This window comes from Artemia sp. Qi Xiang Cuo, chromosome 17 (genome assembly GCF_049724085.1).
Source record: "Artemia sp. Qi Xiang Cuo chromosome 17, ASM4972408v1, whole genome shotgun sequence".
In the NCBI taxonomy this organism is placed as follows: domain Eukaryota; kingdom Metazoa; phylum Arthropoda; class Branchiopoda; order Anostraca; family Artemiidae; genus Artemia; species Artemia sp. Qi Xiang Cuo.
This window is the reverse complement of record NC_142810.1, coordinates 35,317,197-35,339,908: the sequence shown is the minus strand read 5'-3', so window position 1 is coordinate 35,339,908 and position 22,712 is coordinate 35,317,197. Positions and strand designations below refer to the sequence as shown.

The following is a 22,712-nucleotide window of genomic DNA, read 5'->3' as shown; positions in this document are numbered from 1 at the left end:
TGTGCAATGCTGCATGACCATTAATACTACTAATGAAATTTAAGCACCAAAACCTATATAGGCAATGAGTTTTCATCTGAGGAGCCCTGATATGTGGTGATTACTTGGGAAATTCTAAATTTTGTACACTTGAGGTGCTAGGGCTTGGTTTTGGGACAATGACTTATACTTATTAATACTGATTTTGCTTTATTTTGGATTTGATTTTCGAATTATCGGGTTGGATATACTGCTTTGTCCTAGGTGATTGGATGGATGAGGAAGGTCTAGACCCTGTTCAAGTGCTCATTTATCTCAGTTACTAAATTGGGAAGACAGTTTTTTTTTCTTTCTTTTTTTTTCTTTTTTTCTTTTTTTACTAAGTATTTACCTGTAATACATTAAATAAAATATAAATAAGTATCTGTCTGCCTTTCTATTCACGATTTTGTACTGGGAAATGTTAATGCAGGGACCAAAACCTACTTTGTGTCTCCAAACAAACAGACCACATTACTGCTTTTTCGATAAAAACACTACAGTGAGAACGAGAAGGTTTTTTTTTAAGAGACGAGACCAAAGGGCAACCTATTGCCTCAAATAAACCAGACTAGCCATCATTGATTGTTTCCAATTTAAACAAGGTGCAACCTCCCTACCTTTCCATTTACAGAATTTAATAGAGAAAAAACGGGTACAATTTAAAAAAAAACTGTAAATAATAAAAAATCTGAATATTTCGACTCGAAATCTGTGAGCCTTTATCAACGGGGAAAAAAAAAATTAAAGTTAAATTACATTAAACACAGCATATAAAGAAAAAGACAAAAAAGAACTCGCATCTTAATAGCCTCCAAAATACTGCGATCACTGTAAATAGCCTGAATAAGCGCACAGAAATGACAAAAGATTGTCTCTTGTACACCAGATTGTCACTCGTATAATTCCAGTAGTCTGAATAAGCACACAAAAATAATAAAAGATTGATAGACAGTTTTTGTCACTTCTGTTTGCTTGTTCAGACTGTTTACAATGATTGCAGTATTTTGGAGGTTATCAAGATGTCAGTTTTATTTCTTTTTTTTTTTTTTTTTGTCTTTTTCTTTATATGTTACATTTAATTTAATTTTAATTTGTTCCCCGTTGATAAGGGGGACGTGGCTACCGGACGTGTTTTTTCTCTCTTAAATTCTATAAATGGAAATGCAGCGTGGTCCAAGAAATTATTTACCAATCCTTGGAGTTAGGAGAGGCGAGGGTGTTGAAGGGACATCTTTGGAGCTATAATTATATAGATCGAAAATCTTCGCGATTCCGGCTCAAGACATAACATACCTACCGCCCTTCAAGAAAAGCTGTCGTTGCAAGAAAAGGATAGAGGAGTGTTCATGGACAAAGAGACCACTGGTTCAAAACGATACAACATATCTCAACTTTTTTCCAAAAAGTTGAGATAGGAAGGGTAGGTGAGGGAAGTGGAGAGACTAAAGGGCAAAACTTTTGCTTCCACAATTTATTGCAACAAATCGCATCTTAAATCTTTCTTTTAGCAAAGTCATTGTTGATTTTTTTTTTTCTTTTCGGTAGGAGTAATTCAAAGAAGTTGTAAGCCCCTCGAAAATCTCAAAATTGTCTAACTCATAAAGGAATTTTGGCACAAAAATAAACCGATCTCGAATTTTTAGGCACAGACAGAACTATTAAAACTTAGGAGGCACATGTGATACTGTTTATCTGCCTCAATCCCATACAAAGAAAATGAAATAGTATACTTAACAAAACCACAAACGGAAATGTCTTGTAAAAATAGATGGCAGCACTTCCGGAACAATTGGAAATATTCCTTCCTGGGGCTGTAAACTTTTCTATCCAGGACTCTACGAAAAAATTTTGGTAATGGGTCCAAGGAGTCATCACACATTTCAAACTTTTTGAATTTAGACTAAATTGAATTTGAAATTGCTGCCAGCCAGCTTGCCTGCTTAAATAGAGGTCTCTAGTTGAAGGCAAAAACACGGTGCAAAGAAACGAAAGCTTGACAGAGCAACTTCAGATAGTTTCCTCTGACACCGACTACAAAAAACACCACTTCAGCTCTGACACTATAGACTTTGGTTCAAGGACAACAGACAACCATATTTTGGGGCCAAGCGAAAATTGTACGCAACTTTCTAAAAATATTACATAGTATACATCAGTCTAGCCAGAGGTTCACACTTTTTTTTAAGAACTAGGGAGGTTAGATGCATATCACCTCCTTACAATAAACTGAAATCAGCAGTATTGGAAAAAAGGGTTGCTCCCTCAACTTAATTATTGTTTTTCAGAAAAAACATGGTTCAAATCAGCACTTTATTGTCGTATCATCTCTATTTTTGCTTAAAAATTGAACTACTATATGTTTCAATTAGATTTCACCCTCTACTGATATTCCATGGTCATCTATTTAATAAGATGATCGCTTGAAGTATTTAAAAAAAAATGAACATACGTTCGTGACCATCCAAAAGAAAATGAAAAAATTCTCACGAAAATGAGATTTTTTTTACATATATTGTAGGAGCAATTGTAGAGGATGAATTTTGCCCATTCGATAATAGCATCAAAAAAAATTCTATGCGTATATTATAGTCAAAATTCCTTTTTAAAGGATTGGGTTCTATTGACGCATATCACACTTTATCCTATGTTTTAGGGGGATTAGGGGTTTTAGGTTAAGGTTTCATCATGTTGAAGACTCTAATTACAACGCGGACAACTCTTAATCTGAGCTTCCACCCAATGAGAGGGAGTTTAGTAGGATTGCAGGTTCTTTTAGGTAGCAGATAATTTCTATTCATTGTAAGTTTTGACGTAACTCTTTACTTTCACTGTAAATAAAAGTTATGATTTCTGTTTAATTTGTGTCCATTTATAATATATTAAGGGGTGTCCCAAATTTAAGCGGAGCTGCAACTCCCGTAAATCCCCCAGTATTTCCACTTAAGTTTACATTTTCTATAACAATGCTTTAAAAATGTAAAGTACCCCTAGAAATGTACAACCCCATGATTATTTAAAGGGAGGGAGAGGGGATAAAATACCAAAAGATATTTTCCAGGTTGTGTTATCCAGACTTTTCATGGAGGTAGATTCATTGGACAAATATTACTCCTTGGGGATGCCCCCTGCCTTCCACCTTCGTTAAGTAAGCACACGAATTTGATTGTTTTTTTTTTACAAACTTCAAAAAATTCTGCAATAGAAAGAGAGCTATGGTTACTCCCTCCCCCACCCCTTCTTTTTAGTCCTATTGCACGCAAAACCTTAGTACATTCTTTCATATGTACATCTCCCGTGCATACTGGTGTGAAGGACCGTTCACGAAAAAAAGGAAATTAGACAATTTACTTTTTAAGGCATTAGACATACCTCCTCCAATTGAAAATATCTACTGGCCTCTCCCCTTGTCCAACAAATGTGCTACTATTCAAAATAGTAGAACTGTTCGTAGCACTAAACATACATTCCGCATAATGAACTGAATTTTGAATTGAATTTATTAACAAAAACGTTATAACAGAATAATACGACATGCCATAGGCTCAAGAAGCTTACGCGTGTCCAAGGAGCCGTTGATCACACAAAAACAAACTATTTAGGTTTGACACGTCACATCCAAGCAAATAATATTAACAATAGCAACAATCATAAAATTAACAATAATCACAGGAAAGGAAAACATAAATAAACATAATAAAACTCAAAGTAAATAAGAAAACGATACCACTAAAAAAATAAATAATGCAAAAGATTAAGAGTTAAAAATAGTGATGGTGGTTAACAAAACCTAAGAGAGAAGAGAAATACAATGCAACTTCTTTATTCTCCACCTAGACCTAACAAATTGTTCTTCTTCTAAATATCCATCTATATTCCTTTTATGAAAAAATCAACATTTCGTTGTAATTTCTGAAGTACTGATAGTGGATAATTCGAAAAACCCTAAAAGGGAGATAGGCATTTCATACTTGTCTTTAGGTAGAGAGTAGTAACCCTAAATAGTGAGAAGTTCCAAAACAACCCATTTCTTCTAAATTGTAATGAACCCATGCAAAAACTGAATTTCAAATTTATAAACAAACGCCAAATCTATATTGATTTGATTTAAAAGTCTGAATAAAAAAAGGGAATAAAGCTTTCTTGTTTTTCTATAAACCACTTACCCGTTGTTGCAACATGCAATACATCCATATCTTCATAAAGCTGTTCCAAATATCGAATAGAAGAGCAGTGCCCAAAACTAAATATGGCATGGAGATCTATTATAAATAAGACGGATATTAAATGTTTTTAATATTTAAAAAGTTACATTAATTAGAATCGTCACTTTAAAAGACAAATGTGACACTCCTTTCAGTCATTTTTCAACACTTCTATTTAGCTTTGTGTGTTTAATGTCCATTCACTAGATTTTAAAGAGTCAAAGTCATCGAAGAGCAACCAGCCTCCAAATACCTGTACCCTCCTAGACAGCCATATTGTTCATAAGAGTAAAGAAAATCCAATAAATTTGTCTCCGGGAATAACATGCCCCCCATACTCCCTAGGACAAGGGCCGTAAATAATGTAAATTGGCAATTGCTTAAACATTTGTTTTGTAATGGTATAGGAGGGCCTGTGAATATCTCAGAAAAAGCTAAGGATATTAATTTGAAACTTTCAGGGAAAGTTGAAGAGTATGTTGAACGAAACAAAAACACAATACGTGCAATCAGGTTCTTATAAGAGCATATCTGCGAAATGTTAAGAACGGCAGAGTCTATTAAAATAAAAAATTCAGAGAATATTGCCAAAAGTGATTAGAAAAAAACAAGACCCCCTCCATTGCCCTCTTTTCTACCCAACCCCACCCATAGCCTCCAAAGACAATTGATTAAAATTTTGAGATAGCCATTTTATTTTTTACTTCACATTAAAAATTTTTAATTTTTTTTAGGAACATATTGTTTTGACACAACTTCCATAAACGCTTTTCTTTCTAGTTAGAAGTCTTTTTAGCAGTATTAGTGAAAACGCATTGAGCATTAAGGTAGACAAAAGGAGGGGATTGAACAAAACAATTTGAGTGAATAACACGAATGTAAGAGAAACAGAGAAACCATTGAAAAATGAACTAAGCCAGTGAAAAGTGAAGACCATGGATGAAATTGTCAATAATCTAAAAGATGCAGCCATGTGGCATAAGAATAAAAAATAGTATTGGCATATTAAGAAACTGAGACGGAGTAGTTATCTGGACTTGTCCCAGGTAAAAACAGGAACGGGGCATCAATCAATGCTAAGGAAAGTGTTAAAGGGAAAGAGCAAAACGCATTGACAATGCGTTAAACCATGATATAATTACTGGAAATGACATTAAAAAGAACAAAATTCTATGGCAATTCGGAAGTGAAGTAAGACTTATTTTGCGCAGAAGAGCTAAAGAGTTCTTTTAAAAAAAAAAAAAAGAAAAAACAACCACTTAGCCCTCGGGAGCTGATGATGTGGTAAATGATATTTTAAAATATGGTAGTTGCGAAGTTACGAGGTAAATTACTGAAGATTATGAATATAGTTTTGAAAAAGGGAAATTACCTGGCGATTTAAGGAAACCTTTAATAAGACACATTTATAAGAAAGGTAATAAGAATGAATGTGGTAATTATAGAGACATTAGGTCGTTTCTCTAAGAAGCTATTTACTTAGTATGATGATATTTTCTAGACATAGAAAAGCAGTAGATAAAGTTTTAAGAGAACATCATGATTCTAGGAAGGAGAGAGAATGTGCCATCCAAAATTTCCCTCTTAGATTGATAATTGAGAAGTGCCTGAATCAAAAAAATGTTTTAATCCTTAGTTTTATTAAATAAAAAAAACAAGTTTTTTTTTAACTGAAAGTAAGGAGCGAAATTAAAACTTAAAAGGAACAAAAATTATTCCGTATATGAAAGGGGCTGTCCCCTCCTAAACGCCTCGGTCTTTAAGCTAAAGTTTTTATTGTTTTAAAAAATAAAGTTGTGAGATAGAGTCAAACTTTAGCGCAAAGAGCGAGGCATTGAGGAGGGGCAGCTACTTTCATATACGGAATAATTTCTGGTCGTTTTAAGTTTTAATGTCGCTCCTTACTTTCAGTTAAAAAAAACTTGTTTTTCAATTAATTTCTGAAGGTTTTTTAATTAATGCAGGTTTTGATTTTGGCTCACTGTACATGAATAATTAAAATAAAATTCGCATATTAAATTTACTTTTTTTGGTTAAATGGCTTTCTCGAAAGTTGTTTAATTTTATTTACGAACGTTTTAATTAGTAATAAATATGCATAAATTACGAATTAACTTATGTAACGAACTTCTATATTCGTATATTTTTATTACGTATACTAGGAGGTTCGCTCCCTAGTCAATATCTCGCTCTTTACGCTAAAGTTCAAATTTTGTTCAAAACTTAAGCGTAAAGAGCGAGGTATTGACTAGGGGGCGAACCCTCATCTACGTAATAATTTCTATTCGTTTTAAGTTTTGATATTGCGCCTTATTTTTGGTTGAAAAACTTGTTTTTTTTTTAATTTAATTTCCGGTCGTTTTTTGAATAATGCTGGGAAATCCGGCGCCACCTTCATAGCAATGTTCCTACCCCCATGAAACCTTTCTCCGTGGAAAGATCCTCCGACGTAACCCCCGACCCCACACAACCCCCCCCCCCTACAATAAAAAATCCCCAGTGAAAACGTCGGTATACTTCCCAATAACCAATACTATGTGTAAACAATAGGCAAAGCTAATAAATTGGAGCCCTTCCCCCAGGGACTTTGGGCGATTAGTCATCCTCAAAGACATAGTTATTATATTTTGCGACTACGCTGAACAAAATGGCTATCTCAAAATTTTGATCGGGTGACTTTGGGGAAAATGAGCGTGGGAAGGGGCCAAGTTGTCCTCCATTTTTTGTCACTTAAAAAGGGCACTAGAACTTTTAATTTGCGTTTAAATGCAAATTAAAATCCCCCCCCTCGATATTCTAGGACCACTGGGTCGATACGATCACCCCTGTAAAAAAAACTACGAAAACAAACGAATAAACACGCATCCGTGATCTTTCTTCCGTTAAAAAATACAAAATTCCACATTTTTTCAGATAGGAGCTCGAAACCTCTATTGTAGGGTTCTCTGATACGCTAAATCTGACGGTGTGATTTTCATTAAGGTTCTGACCTTTAGGGGGTGTTTCCCCCTTTTTTCAAAAATAAGGCAAATTTTCTCAGGCGTGTACCTTTTGATGGGTAAAACTAAACTTAATGAAACTTATATATTTGAAATCAACATAAACATCTGATTCTTTTGATGTATCTATTGGTATCAAAATTCGATTTTTTAGAGTTTCTGTTACTATTGAGCAGGGTCGCTCCTTACTTACAGTACCACAAACTGTTTGATAGATTATGAACAGGCGTTTGACTCAAACGATAGAAGAGCTTTAGTGAAGGTAATATTCTTGTATGGTATACCAGATAAAGGCATTAAAGTGATTACTACTAAGTACCAAGACAATTTTGCTGCGGTTACGGTAGGAAGTTCAGTTTTGAGTCAGGAGTTAAACAGGGCTACATTCTATCCCCGTTTATATGGATCATTTTGATGGACTTTGTCCTAAGGAACACGGCAAAGGCTAAGGGAGAGCAGGGTATCAAATAGGAAGACAAAATGAATGATGTTTTGCAGATATTAAGAGATAAGGGTACAAGAATAAATTTGAAAATTATTGCTAAAAAGACCGAGTCGCTTAGACTAAGAATAAATGAAGGCGAAAAGGTAACATTAAATGTAATGAGAAGATCAATCAAGCCTAACTTACTTGGGTAGTATTATTATTAAAGATAGTGGATGCAGTGAGAATGTTAAAATTAGAATAGCCAAGACCGAAGTTGCTTTTCCACAGATGAAAAAAGTTTGGAAGAATAGGAAGATAGGTCTTCTAAATAAGGTCAAGTATGGTTCTGAAAATTGGGCATTCTGGAAGACGGAGGAGGATTTTTTGGACATTTTCTAGAGGAAGTGTCTACGGATAATTTGATCCGTTTGACTGACCAAACAATATTTCACGAAATTGTAGTTCTTCCCCATTTTTTAGCGCCATAATGAGAAAAAGGTTGAGAGGGCTAGTGTACGTTTCGCGGATTAAGGACGAATATTGTTAAAGATCATCCTCGTTGCCTATTAAATAAAAAAGTAAGATTTTTCAACAGTAACTAATGAGCAATATTAAAAATTAAAACGAACAGAAATTATTACGTATGTAAGGGGGTTGCCCCCACCTCAATACCTCGCTCTTTAGGCTACAGTTTGATTTTTTCTTCAAATTATTTAAGAATGACTACTGAAACATAGGGGCCAAATAATTAGAATAATAATTGTAAGGAGCGAGGTGTTGAGGAGGGGACAACCCCCTTTAATTGCGTAATTATTTCTGCTCGTTTTAAATCTTAGTGTTGCGCCTTACTTTCAGAAACTTATTTTTGCTTAATTTCTGATTTTTTTAAAATAATATCGAGAAATCCGACTCCCCCTCCAAGGAAGATCCCCGTTCCCCACAAAAAAAAACCTTCATGGAAATATCCTCCCATATAACCCCCCGCCCCACCAGAATTATACTCCCTTCCCGAAAAATATCTGTATACTTCCCAATAATCAATACTTTATGTAAACAATATATAAAGTTCACAGCTAATAGCCCTTCCCCCAGGGACTGTAGAAGGTCAAGTCATCCTCAAAGACATAGTTATTAGATCTCTCGACTATGCTGAACTAAATTACAATCTCAAAATTTTGATCGGGCGACTTTGGGGAAAAAAAGGGACATGGGAGGAGGGCTAGCTGCACTTCAATATTTTTGTCACTTAAAAAGAACGCAAGAACGTGGGGTTTTCGATGAAATGAGCCCTCTATCAATTCTCTAGGATCTCTGATTCGATACGATCATCCCTGAGAAAAAAAAACACCAAATAAACACACATCCGTTATCTTTCTTCTTGGAAAAAATGCAAAATTCCACATTTTTGTATATAGTAGCTTAAAAAACCTCTACAGTAGGGTTCTCGGATATACTGCATCTCACGGTGTGATTTTCATTAAGATCACTTGAGGTTTTGGTGGTGTTTTCCCCCGTGTTTGAAAGTTGAGCAAATTTTCTCAGGCTCGTAACTCTTGATGGATCAAACCTGATGAATTTTACATATTTTGAATAAGCATAAAAATTCGATTCTTTTGATTTATCTATTGTTATCAAGCCTCTGTTTCTTAGAGTTTCAGTTACCATTGAGCCGTATCGCTCTTTACTTACAGTCCGTTACCACAGTCCGTTGATCCATCTAGGATAAAAAAAAATCAGGTCATCCCTAAATGGGATGAAAAGAGGTCATAAGAAAGAATCTAAACAAAATTGGTACTTCTTGAGCTCAGGTATAGAGGGAAGCTCAGGATGCATTAGGACTGAGGAGGAGCATGCGCAACTGTGTTGGTCTCAGAGAGCTTGGTGCTGCAGTGAGTTGTTATTAGTAGTCGAAGTAGGCACGTTTTCCTTGCTAAATTTTAAACAACACTTGAAGTACAAAGGTTTCATTCTACATTTTTAATAGAAGTAAAAATAAAAAAATATAATCTTTAAGAAGTATGCCTCGGAACTAAATGGTATAAAAGCAATGAAAATTTTTTAAAAGTTGAAACCACGTGGCGGGTACTGCGTATAGCTGTCTCATCTCGCCAAAAGGTCTGACAAATGAAAAGGCCAGAGTAAACTGAAATAAAAAATCCCAAAGCACCCCTCTTAGGTTCTGGGTTCTAAACAAAGAATATAACAAAATAAAAGGATGGTTCTTCCTGCGACTAACAGGATGATCAAGTCAACGGTGCTACTTCTTTTCATCAGTGATAGAACATCTTGAATGCTAAAGTGGCGGCAAGGGGATACCTCCCGGAGAGAAAAGTGTCACAGACAATTTTGTTATGAAATTTTCAAAACCAGTGCTTATACACCAGAAACGAAGCGCGCTTCTGAGGAGCAGGCTCCAAAACTTTTTTTCCATCGATGGTAGCACCCCCAAGGTCACCGTCATCTTTGCTGTCTGGGGAGATAGAAACTGAAACTGAAAGACAAGCTTGGTTTATAAAAACAGCATTGGTTTTGAAGGGGTGACATTTAGCAATGGTAATTGTCAGCCGTTGGCGGGAATGGGGTAGATTAGTATCAGATTCACGGGTCGGCAGATTAGGCAGAAATTATCAGGTGATGAGGTAAGAGGTTCAGGAATAGGGCAAACAGCTACCGACAGTTGTCCCTAAGGGTGCTGATGCAGATTAGGCATCAGGTGATGAGGTATAAGATTCATGAATAGAGTGAAGAGAGACCAACAGTTGAGGACGAGGGCTAAGGGTTTGGGTTTCGGGAGGGCCAAGATGCAGATTAGGCATCAGGTGATGAGATGCAAGGTTCATGAATAGGGTGAAGAGAGATCAACAGTTGAAGAACGAGGGAGTTACTAAGGGTTTTGGATTTTGGAATTTTGGATCGAGGAATTAGTTGGTGAAAACTATATGCATTAAGAAGAAATTCGCGTGACTTATTGTTCAATCCAGTTTTGTTCAGCATGACACATTACTAAGGTCAGTTTGGCTGACTTGTGAGTCTACGGTACAACCAAAAGGTACGAACTTTTTGGGTTTTCGAAGCTACTTTACTAATTATTGCTGGCTAGTTAAGCAGATGGCTAAATTTACTCTTCATAGCTGGCATTGGCTATGTTTCAGGGTTACCCTGAATGGCATGAACGTATTGTTGAAGTGATTGATCCGAAAGGAAATGAAAAAACTAGAAATTACAAGTCTAGTTTTCTGCTACAATACGCATGATACCAGTTCGTTAATGAGTCCCAAATTCTAAATTTTGAATGTAATAAAACTGATGCTATGAAAAACTCTAGAAAAGGTGTAAAGGGAGCGTTTGAAGAACTTGCGCTGAAACCAGACATTTACAAAGAAGTTGTGAAGACAAGGACAAGCGTCTGAAAATACCAATTTACATAACTTTTCGGGGCCAACCGCTCTTATTAAAATTACAGCGACGTAACAAGAGACTCAGTCTGTCAAGGAAAACCTTGCTCAGAAAATTGATCAGAGATTAGATGAAAAATTGGCAGCTGCTTTGATTGCACAGTTAGTGCAATCAAAGCGCAAGCTCGTCATTTCAAGTGAAATTTGCAGAGCAGTAGTGGTTGAATTCAAGTCAAAACTCGTTATTTTATCAAAGGGTTTAAAGCATTTAAAAAACCAGTGCTCATTTATTGAGGAACGGAGGAAAGTTGCTGATTAAAAGCTTGATGAGTATGAACAAGAAATGAGATTAAATAGTCTCATGTTCAATGGGGTTAAACAACCTTCCAATAGTGACTTGAAGCCGGTAGTTCTTGAGATTGTGACAAATAAAATGGAGCTTGAAATATCTAATCAAGATGTGATCGAAGTGAAAAGATTAAATCTAAGCAAAGATAATAGTAAACAGGATGCAATTGCTCCTGTGGTTGTAACATTCAAGTCTAAAGGCCTTGCTTCTAAAGTTTTTAAAGAAAAGTCAAAATTAGCTCGCACTGGTATATTTGTGTCGGAAAATCTGACGAAACGAAGACGTGATGTCCTGAACTTAGCACGGGATAAGTATGGGAATAAGCAAGTATGGTCTAATCAAGCTATATACCTCTCACTAGTGATTCGTTTCCCCGCCGTACATGGTCTATCGACGATATTGCTTAATAGTGTGTGCTAATATTTATATGCTGTTATATTTTAACTTCTCGTTTGCTTTGTTTTTTCTCCTTTCTAGATGATGTATTACACCAAGTTATGTTAAAGTTGTGGTAAGAGACTAAGGACCTTTAAAAATAATCCGTTCCGAGCTGGAGATATTCTTAACGTTGATATTGCGCAGGAAAGTTCTTCTGTCACATTTCGACAGAATAGAGACAGTTGTTATGTAAATCTAATTTCTTTGGTATTTAATGCTGATGAAAATTTGTTTTGCCTTGGTCCTTGGAATTGTCACGTTACGTCATCGTATCGTAAAATTCTGCAGATGCTTGATATTACGAATTGCAGATTTGATATTATAGGCCTATGTGAGACTTTTTTAACGTCGGAACATTCTTTCTCCTTCTTAATTTTCCAGGATACCAACTTATTGAAAAAAATAGAAAGACGAAGGCACGTGGAAATCGGAAATTGGCGGGAATAAACTTTTGATAAGCGAGGTATATAAGCCACCGAGTACTCAATGGGAGGAGTTTGCACTTGGTTTTGGTCCAGTCTTGGATGAGATCCAGTTGAGTACTTCCGAGTTTATTTGCATGGGTGATTTTAATTTTGATCTTTTATGTTTGAATAATAATAATTTAGAGTTTTTTATCCTTATGTTTAGTCATGATCTATATCCTCTAGTAAGAATTCCAACGCGCGTTCCTCAACATTCAGCAAAATCCATCGATAACATATTCATTTATTTACTTATTTTATTTTAAAAAATGAATTGGCTCGATTCTTATTTTGGACGAAGAACACTTAGAGTGAATATTGATGGATGCAAATCAAGAAGTTATAGAGTCCATCGCGGAGTTCCACAAGGTTCGGTGCTTGGGCCTCTACTTCACCTAATTTATGTGGATACCATGCAACTTTATATTCCTGAGACATTAAGCACGCCATTTGCTGACGATACTGTGTTTACAATAACATCATCTTACGAGAATTTTTTGATTGAAAAGGCCAATAAGGCCCTAGGCAAGTTTTACAAGATTTAGCTTTCTATCTCTTAATGTTTTAAGACGAATTTCTCGACTTTTTGTAGAATCAGTACTCCCATTATTTTAAATGATAAAATTTTTATGAATGGTGTATTCTTAAATCAAGCTTTTAGTGTTAAATATTTAGGTTTCTATCTTGATTGCAATTTGAGTTGGAAACTACACTGTGATGTAGTTTTAGGATTAGTATTATGAAAAACTGATAGGATTTTAGGATTGTATGTAGGATTAGGTCTTAGAAGAAGGCTAAGGAATTAACCACCAAGATTTCTAATGATCCTCAATAATTTTCTTATCAATCCGTATCTGTCTTATGGTTGTTTGCTGTGGACTATTTATTTTGTGTCATGTTTTAAAAGAGACCAAATTTTACAAAATAAAGTAGTTCGTTTCTTAGGAGATTGTGTGAGATTTGAAAATAGCACTTTGAGTTGCTTCACTAAAATGAAAATTCTAAACGTTTATAAGTTAAGAGATTATCATCTAGCTGTTTTTGTTTATCAATGTTTAAATCGTTATTCGCCGGATTGCTTTTGGGAAATTTTATAAGTCTAACTCGTTTTACCATTGTTATGAAACTAGATATTCTTCAGGAATAGTGACTGAGGCTCGGAGTACTCAACGAGGATCTCTATTTCCGTGTTTTGCAGAACCACAGCTGTGGAATTCTCTCCCGGAGGGTATAAAGGTGGCAGATAATGTTAGCCAGTTCAAGAGTGGGTTGAAACGCTACCTTCTGGGAAGTTGTGTTTTTATTTTTCTTTTTTTTTTTTTTATTTATAAGTGAAGTGTCAATATATATTAGTAGATTATAAGGATGGAAACAACCATCATATACAACCCAATGGGGTTTCCTCGATGATTGTTGAAAGATGATGTAAACGTTATTTTAGTTAATAAATTATTTCTCTCTCTAATTAAGCAAAGAAATGAGAGGTGGTTAAAAAGCCTTAGATTTGTCCTTCGATTAACTAATCCTTCCTAAATAAGGCAAGCTTTATTGAACAATTGATGACAATAGAAAACAGAAGTATTTTCACGTATGTATTAAAATCAAAGAACTAATAGAAAGAGTATATGAATACACGTTCGAAAACAACAAATCTTAAAATATATGGTACATTCCTTGCATATAGAAGTTTCTTTTCCATGATAAACTATTAAACTATAAGGTTGAAACAAGGAAAGATTTACCTTTAGGTAGTTCATCATTTATTACCAGCAATCTTACAGAAAAATTTGACTTAAATGAATAATCAGGAAATTTCATTCTAATATCCCTAGTAAATTTTTCCAAAACTGATATATTCCATCTTCTTATAAACGACGCATCATACAATATACCTAAAAGAAAAAGAAAAACACTTCGAAGTTACAAATTCTAGGGAGTAGCAAGCTCACATAACAGATTAACTATATATTCATAACAGTAAGCTATATATTGAAGTTTTTTTCTACTTCTTCTAGGTTCTCGAACAGTGGAAAAGTAAAAAATTGTTTTAAGAGCACCCATAAACAAGAAATTACGGGAATGGAGACCGGCCAACAAGTTTCATCCCGACAGGAGTGGTAAAGTAAAAAAACTTTGCCATAAAGTATCATTTTTGCCAAATACTTCAAAATACTGCTAATGTTTCATATTTTGTTGGCGTCTTCTCGTCGACCGGAAGGAGGGTGGGTGGATATCTAGAAATCAAAGGTTTAGAAAGGAGAGGGAACAATTTCGAGTAATCGAAAAATCATTTACTACTTATTGGGATAGAAGATTCTATTTCTATTAGTTTTAGCAAATTACTAGTCTTTAAAGGCCAAGTTTTCACTCTTAGCATTTTTTTTTTCTGTTTTGTTCTACGTATACCATATTTAGTTTAATTCTAGTAATATGTTCTTGTCCATGTCATGGGAGTTTCTTCTAGCTGAGATACGTCTTTCTCAAGTCGAACACAACTCATAACTGTCATGTAACGTTTTTGGATAGATGTATATGAGTCTGTTCAGGCAAGTTAATTTAGATCCTACTGCTACTAATACTAACAACGTATTGCAGCAACAAACCAATTGATGCCAACACAGATATGCACACTTCTTCTCTAACCCAGTCTATCCTGATTTATAAGGCCTTTAAGAATTTAGAAAATAGTACCTGAAATTGAACAAAACCTCAATGCAGCTTGAAATCCTGTTTAAATAATTCAAATTCTGTTTTCTAAAACTGAAGTCAAAGAAAAGCAGACTCAATCAAAAATTAGGAAAAAACGTACTTTTTTTCCAAAGTTAAGACGGGTATAGATGTCTTCTGTGCAGTTTCTTAAGCCTTAGAAACATGGAAGGAGTAGAGATGTGATTCAAGCTAAGACAAAAATCGGCAAAAAAGGAAAAGGGCTTCTTCGATACAGAGACTTGACCAAAAACACGCTAGGACCCAAAAAAATTAGTAAGTAATCTGAAGAATGTTAATAAAGTGGCAGAAGCTATTTGTGGGCTGACTGAGTAAATAGAAAAGACTAGTAGCATTTCAGAGAAGGGCCTTGTAAGAATTATTAGTGGTTCAATAACCAAAAAGCAGAAATTATCCGAGAAACGATCATAGGCACTTCGTATCGAAGGAGTTGTCGTAGAAACTTCGAAAAGGGCTCATTCGATTAGAAATTGGAGTGGCTAGTGCCCTTTTTAATAGTCGAAAGTGATTGGAGGGCAACTAGCCCCCCCCCCTCCCACGCCCATCATTCCCTCAAACACATCCAATCAAAATTTTGAGATAGCAATTTTGTTCAGCGTAGTTGATTTCCAGATAGAAAATATGTTTTTGAGGAGGACACTCCCCCAAAACCCTCGGGGCAAGGGTTTTAAGTTATGCCCTGGGGGCATATAAGGTTTTTATAGAAGGCATTGTCGTAGAAACTTAAAAAAAGGCTCTTTTGATTGTAACTTCAAAGGGCTTGTGCCCTTTTTAACAGTCAAAAGTGATTTGAGGGCAAATCGCCCCCCCCCCCCCCACACCCATCATTTCCCCACATACATCCAATCAAAATTTTGAGATAGCCATTTTGTTCAGCGTAGTTGATTTCCAGATAGAAAATATGTTTTTGAGGAGGACACTCCCCCATAACCCTCGGGGCAAGGGTTTTAAGTTATGCCCTGAGGGCATATAAGAACGATGTTGGCACAATGTATCATTTATATTTTTTTTTTCCTTTAGAGCAGGGCACTTCGTATCAAAGAAGTTGTTGTAGAAACCTCGAAAAAGGCTCTTTCAATTGGAAATTGGAGTGGCTTGTGCCCTTTTTAATTCTCGAAAGTGATTGGAAGGCAACTAACACCCCGTCCACGCGCACCATTTCCTGAAACACATCCAATCAAAATTTTGAGATAGCCATTTAGCTCAGCGTAGTTGATTTCCAGATAGAAATTATGTTTTCAAGGAGGACACTCCCCCACAGCCTTCAGGGCAAGGGCTGTATGTCGATTGGAAATTCAAAGGGCTAATGCCCTTTTTAATAGTCGAAAGTGATTGAAGGGCAACTAGCCCCCCCCCCCCACGTCCATCATTGCCCCAAACACATCCAATCAAAATTTTGAGACAGCCATTTTGTTCAGCGTAGTTGATTTCCAGATAGAAATAATTTTTTTGAAGAGGACACTCCCCCACAGCTTTCAGGGAAGGGGTTATAAGTTATGCGCTAGGGGCATATAAGGTTTTTATAGAAGGTGTTGTCGTAGAAACTTCAAAAAAGGCTCATTCGATTGGAAATTCAAAGGGCTAGTGCCCTTTTTAATAGTCAAAAGTGATAGAGGGCAACTACCCCCCCCCCCCCTCACGGCCACCTTTTTCCCAAAGTCATCCAATCAAAATTTTGAGATAGCCATTTTATTGAACGTAGTTTTAAGTTCTGTAAATTAGGTCTTTGTGGATGACAAACCCCTCACAGCCTTCAGGACAAGGGATGTAAGTTATGCCCTGGGGGCATATGGTTTTTATAGAACGCGATGTCGTAGAAACTTCAAAAAGGGCTCATTCGATCAGAAATTGAAATGGCTAGTGCCCTTTTTAATAGCCGAAAGTAATTGGAAGGCAACTAACACCCCTTCCACGCCTACTATTTCCCCGAACACATCCAATCAAAATTTTGAGATAGCCATTTTGTTCGACGCAGTTAAAGTTCAGGAAATTATACCTTTAAGCAGAACTCCCCCCACAGTCTTCAGGGCAAGGGTTATAAGTTATGCCCTGGGTGCGTACAAGATTTTATTGAATTCTTTGTCTTAGAAACTTGAAAAAAGGGCTCATCCGATTGGAAATTCAAAGGTCTAGTGCCCTTTTTAATTGTCGAAAGTGATTTGAGGGCAACTAACCCCCCTCTCTCGCCCATCTTTTCCCAAAACACATCCAATCAAAATTTTTAGATAGCCATTTTGTTCAGTGTTGGGGATTTCCAGATAGAAATTAACTTTTTGAGGAGAACACTCCCCCACAGCCCTCAGGGCAAGGGTTGTAAGTTATGCCCTGGGGTCATATAAGGTTTTCATAGAACGCGTCGTCGTAAAAAAGGGCTCATTCGATTGGAAATTGAAATGGCTATTGCCCTTTTTAATAGTCGAAAGTGATTGGAAGGCAACTAACATCCCTTCCACGCCAACCATTTCCCCAAACATATCCAATCAAAATTTTTAAGATAGCCATTTTGTTCCACGCAGTTTAAAGTTCAGGAAATTATACCTTTGACCAGGACACTCCCCTTACAGTCTTCAGGGCAAGTTATACCCTGGGGGCATATAAGGTTTTTATTGAAATTTTATCGTAGAAACTTGAAAATGAGCTCATTCGATTGGAAATTCAAAGGGCTAGTGCCCTTTTTAATAGTCGAAAGTCATTTGACTTACTAATCCATCTTAGGGCCACTAATCCTTCTCTCACGCCCACCTTTTCCCCAAACACATCCAATAAAATTTTTTAGATAGCCATTTTATTCAACGTAGCTGAAAATTTTGGAAATTAGGTCTTTAAGGATGGCAACCCATCCCCCTCACAACCCTCAGGGCAAGGATTGTAAGTTATGCCCCGGGACCATGTAAGGTTTTTATAGAAAGCGATATTGTAAAAACATCATAAAGGGCTCATTGAATTGAAAATTGAAGGGGTTAGTGCCGTTTTAATAGTCGAAAGTGATTGTAGTGCAACTAACCCCCCTCTCACGCCCACCATTTTCCCAAACACATCCAATCAAAATTTTGAGATATCTATTTTGTTCAATGTAGTCGAAAGTTCTGTAAATTGGGTCTTTTAGGATGATAACCCCATCAGAGCCCTCAGTGCAAGGGTTGTAAGTTATGCCCTGGGGGAATATAAGGTTTATATAGAAAGCTGTTGTAGAAATTTCAAAAGGGGCTCATTTGATTGGAAATTGAAATTGCCCTTTTTAATAGTCGAAAGCGAGTGGAGAATAATTAACCCCCCTCTCACGCCCACCATTTCCCCAAACACATTCAATTAAAGTTTAGAGATATCCATTTTGTTCAACGTAGTTCTGGAAATTATGTATTTAAGGATGACAAACTCCCCAGAGTCCCCAGGGCAAAGGTTGTAAGTTATGCCATGGGGGCATATAAGGTTTTTAATGATAGAGTTGTCGTAAAAACTTCAAAAGGGGCTCATTCAATTGGAAATTAAGAGGGCTAGTGCCCTTTTTAATAGTTGAGTGATTGGAGGGTAACTAACCCCCCTCTCACGCCCACCCTTCCCCCAAACACATCAAATGAAAATTTTCAGATATCCATTTTGTTCAACGTAGTAGAAAAGTCTGGAAATTAGGTCTTTGAGGATGACAATCCCCCCCCCCCCCCGCCGTCAGGGCGAGGGTTGTAAGTTATCCCCTGGGGGCATATATGGTTTTTATTGAAAGCGCTCATTCAAATTTTTATTGAAAGCGCACTTCAAAAGGGCTCATTTGATTGGAAATTGAAAGAGCTAGTGCCTTTTTTAATAGTTGAAAGTGATTGGAGAAAGACTAACGCCCCTATCACGCCCAACATTTTCTCAGACACTTCCAATCAAAATTTTGAGATAGCCATTTTGTTTAATGTAGTTAAAAGCTCTGGAATTTAGGTCTTAGAGGATGATAACCAACCTAATAGTCCTTAGGGTAAGGGCTGTAATTTATGCCCTGGGGGAATATAAGGCGTTTATAGAAAGCGTTGTCGTTTCAAAAGGGGCTCATTCGATTGGAAATCAAAAGGCCTAGTGCCCTTTTTAATAGTCGAAAATGATTGGAAGGCTTGACATTTTTATAGTAAAGATCGATATGGGTATAATGTGTTATTTATTTATTTTTTTTGTTTAGACCAGGGCACTTCGTATCGAAGGAGTTGTCGTGGGAACTTCAAAAAGGGCTCATTTGATTGAAAATAGAAAGGGCTGATGCCCTTTTTAATAGTCGAAAGTGATTGGAGGGCAACTAATCCACGCCCACCCTCCCATTTGCCTATTATGTTTAAAAACAAAATGTTGCCTTAAAATTAAATCAAAATACACTGTGTTAATACTAATTCCCAATAAGGCATCTCAGCAGTATCCCAAGAACGACTGAGGGTATTATGTTCAAACTTTCGGGGCTACTTGTGCTCTTAAAATTTAACCAAATCAAAATAGCGTAAGTGTATCCAAGCTATCAAAGAAAGTAAACAGATTTGTTTTGCGAACGATATTAAGTTTTCCATTTCAGGTCAACTAGAGGAGGTATGAAACTAAATTAAACACAACTATTTGTGTCCATATTTTTAAAAGGGTGTATGTTGTTAAAAATTGCTGAAAATTTTTCTACAGCATAAAAAAAGCAGGCCAAACTATAAAGTCTTAAAAAAAACAAAAAGATTTAAAATATTATTTTCTTTTTCCCTGAAAAGACTATGTCAAGATAAAACGAACAAAAATTATTTAAAAAAACTTTTTCCACAAAATAAGTTTTTCAAGGAAAAGTAAAGAACTCCATTAAACAAAAAATGAGCAAAAATAAAAATCAAATAATCTACAAAGCGTGAAACTACCACAAATCAGAATCGACATATAAATGACACCGAAAACGGACAGAAATTACAATAAATAACCGAGTCAAACTCAAAACGAGCAGAAATTAACATAAGTTGGGCTCAAAACCCCTATACCTTCCCAAAGCCAGAACATAATTTGCACTTTACTGAAAAAAATTCAAATGAATGTGCATTGTTAGCATAATATACATATACTAATATTTAGTAATCAAAATGTTAATATTATTTGATTTATTAAAGTTATAAAAGTAAAAACATTTATATTTTTTCAGAGTGCAAATTATGTTCTCAATCCGGCAGGAGTGAACAATTACAGAGCCAAAATTTTCAGAGCCAACTTTCAGAGCCAAAAAACAACTTTCGCATAGAGATTAAGATTGAACACTATTTCCCTGAATCTAATACGTAAGAATGTTCCATCACTTTTCTTTTATTTTGCATGGGGCTCCTTTTTTTATCTAACTTGGTCCTCGTCCTACTAGAGTTGAGCAGGATATTTCTAGAAAAAAAAGAGGTTCTCCGTTTTAACTCCACAGGAATGGGATAATCCAACCACAGAATAACCAAATCTAATCCTTTTGCTGAGTAACGAGAAGACAAATAATTTTCGGCATCTTGAACACACTTTAAGCTATTGAAAACAAATAAAGAAGTTAAGGGGACCTTCACAGCAAAGCACAAGTTGCTTACATTTTCACTTTGTATTTTAGGCAAGGAAATCTACAACCTTGACCAATGGATCAATAGTCCCTTTGAGCATTAATAAAAGCCTCAACGATACGATGAAAAAGACACCAAAATACAAGTTAAAATCAGAATTGGTTCTTCTTCATATCGAAATCGAAGTTCACTTACCAATATTGTAGGATACACCATCGAAGGGTTTCCATATATATTCAGGAACATCAGAACCGAAAAATCCAATTCCTTCATCCAGTATATTCTCAATGGCCATCTCTAACTTACTAGTAAAGGACACAGATGACGAATTTAAACTTATGTCTGTCGACCTAGAACCGGCGGTCAATGCAGATAGTTTTGAATGAACAGAATCACAATAACTTGAGAAACTGTCACACCCATATTGGAAATATTGGGCATTATTCGAATAAGTCATGACCCGGTCGAGCCGAGGAGACGATAAGGGTATATTATCTGGACCCGTATTGAAAGAGCCTAAAATGTATGGCCTATAAATAGCTGACGAATCAAGAAGACCATAATCCATAAAAAGAGGATCTCCATTTTCATTTGCTACGTTTTTATTTCTTTCTACGTTGTCTGATGCAGAAATTCGAAGGTTAAAATCATGATCATAATTTGAAAGAGATTTATTTTCAAAATCTATATTTTTCGGATCACTCGGTTCAGTATCAGATACTTGCATAGGTTCAATATTTGACGTGTCTTGAATTTCCAATCTCGAATAAGATATGTTTAGAGAATATAATAAGTCATCAGATACCAGAATGTTTCCATTAGAAGGTTTTATGGTCACTGGGTCATTCAACATAAAATTGATACTCGCATTAAAATCATTTTCTCTTCTATCGCTTTCCATTGGTAACGTTTCAAGTGACGCTTCCGTATAAACCTCTGGGTTTTTAATAGACAAGTTGTCTTGTCTAATATGAATAACTTTTTTCTTTAATTTTCGAATATTTTTTACTTCTGAAGTCAAGATAGAACTAATTTTTCCGTCAGAAAATGTGTTTCTTTGTAATTTTTGGGGGATTTGACGATATGTAATTGTGACATCTGCACTTTCTTCATTGGGGACGTCACGTTCAAAATATTGACTCGAAGAGCTAGACTGAGTGGCACTTTCTTCTGAATTCAGATTAACAAACTTAAGACTTGGGTTTAAATCATCACCCATTTCTTTTCGCGCGAACTCACTCAGAATAGTTTGATCTTGAACCTTCGTTATAACTTTAATAGTCTGTTGGACAGAATCCTCACTTGTCTCAGCCTGAAAATTCATATTCGTCTCCGAATGCCCAGGGCTGGTAATTCCAGGTTGTTTGAAGCCAGACACTGTTGTTCTTCTTCCTCGTAATCCCGAGTCCTCCTCGAAAGCTTTTGTTCCCCACTTAGTTGATCCTGTCCCTGCTGTGCCATGGGATTCAGATGGCATATATTCTGGCTCCTGCTGACTCTTTTGTTTCTCAACTCTTGATCTTTCTCTTCTTGAGGTCCTTGCCTTTGCAGGCTCTTTTCTCGTCGTCTCTTTGGAGTCTTTAAAGTGTGTACGAGCCGCAAGAAAATCCTTATTAACAGCCACACTAGGATATAATGAAACACCATTTTTATCTGTAACTGACGTTCCTATTACTGTAATTAAAATTGTGAAACCCAAAGGCACAAGACTATACATCACGAGAAAGCCAACTAAAGACATATTGCAAGGAAAGGAAGAAATAATATAGACTTCTTAGAAATTCATCCGGACTTCATCATCTCTAGCATACTATGAATCCCGGAACTCCCATCGCATTTATAATGCATGGCATACTTATCATGCGACTGAAATAATTGAATAGACTCTACCTTATTTGTCGTTCTATTATTCATTTAATCATATTTTATTTAACGCAACAAAAGGGAAACTCATGTTTCATGTCAAACAAAAGGCAACAGAGGTCACTAAACAAAAAAGCAAGAGAGAGCAAAGATTTAATTTTGATGCATGAAATTAACTTGCTATACCTTATTGCTATACCGAATAGACTCTACCTTATTTGTCGTTCTATTATTCATTTAATCATATTTTATTTAACGCAACAAAAGGGAAACTCATGTTTCATGTCAAACAAAAGGCAACA

At 35.9% G+C, this 22,712-nt stretch overlaps 1 protein-coding gene across 1 annotated transcript in view; it reads right to left on the bottom strand.

The window, feature by feature from the left end:
• LOC148942140 (ionotropic receptor 93a-like) overlaps window positions 1-22,288 on the bottom strand; it is a 94,721-nt gene extending 72,433 nt beyond the window's left edge. Inside the window, exons 1-4 of the mRNA XM_089102894.1 lie at window positions 21,644-22,288; window positions 20,743-21,481; window positions 14,038-14,187; window positions 4,185-4,280 (exon numbers count right to left, since the gene is read on the bottom strand). Of these exons, the coding sequence (XP_088959020.1) occupies window positions 4,185-4,280; window positions 14,038-14,187; window positions 20,743-21,481; window positions 21,644-22,288 (1,630 nt within the window). The remainder of the gene's footprint in view (window positions 1-4,184; window positions 4,281-14,037; window positions 14,188-20,742; window positions 21,482-21,643) is intronic.
• Window positions 22,289-22,712: the final 424 nt, after the last annotated feature.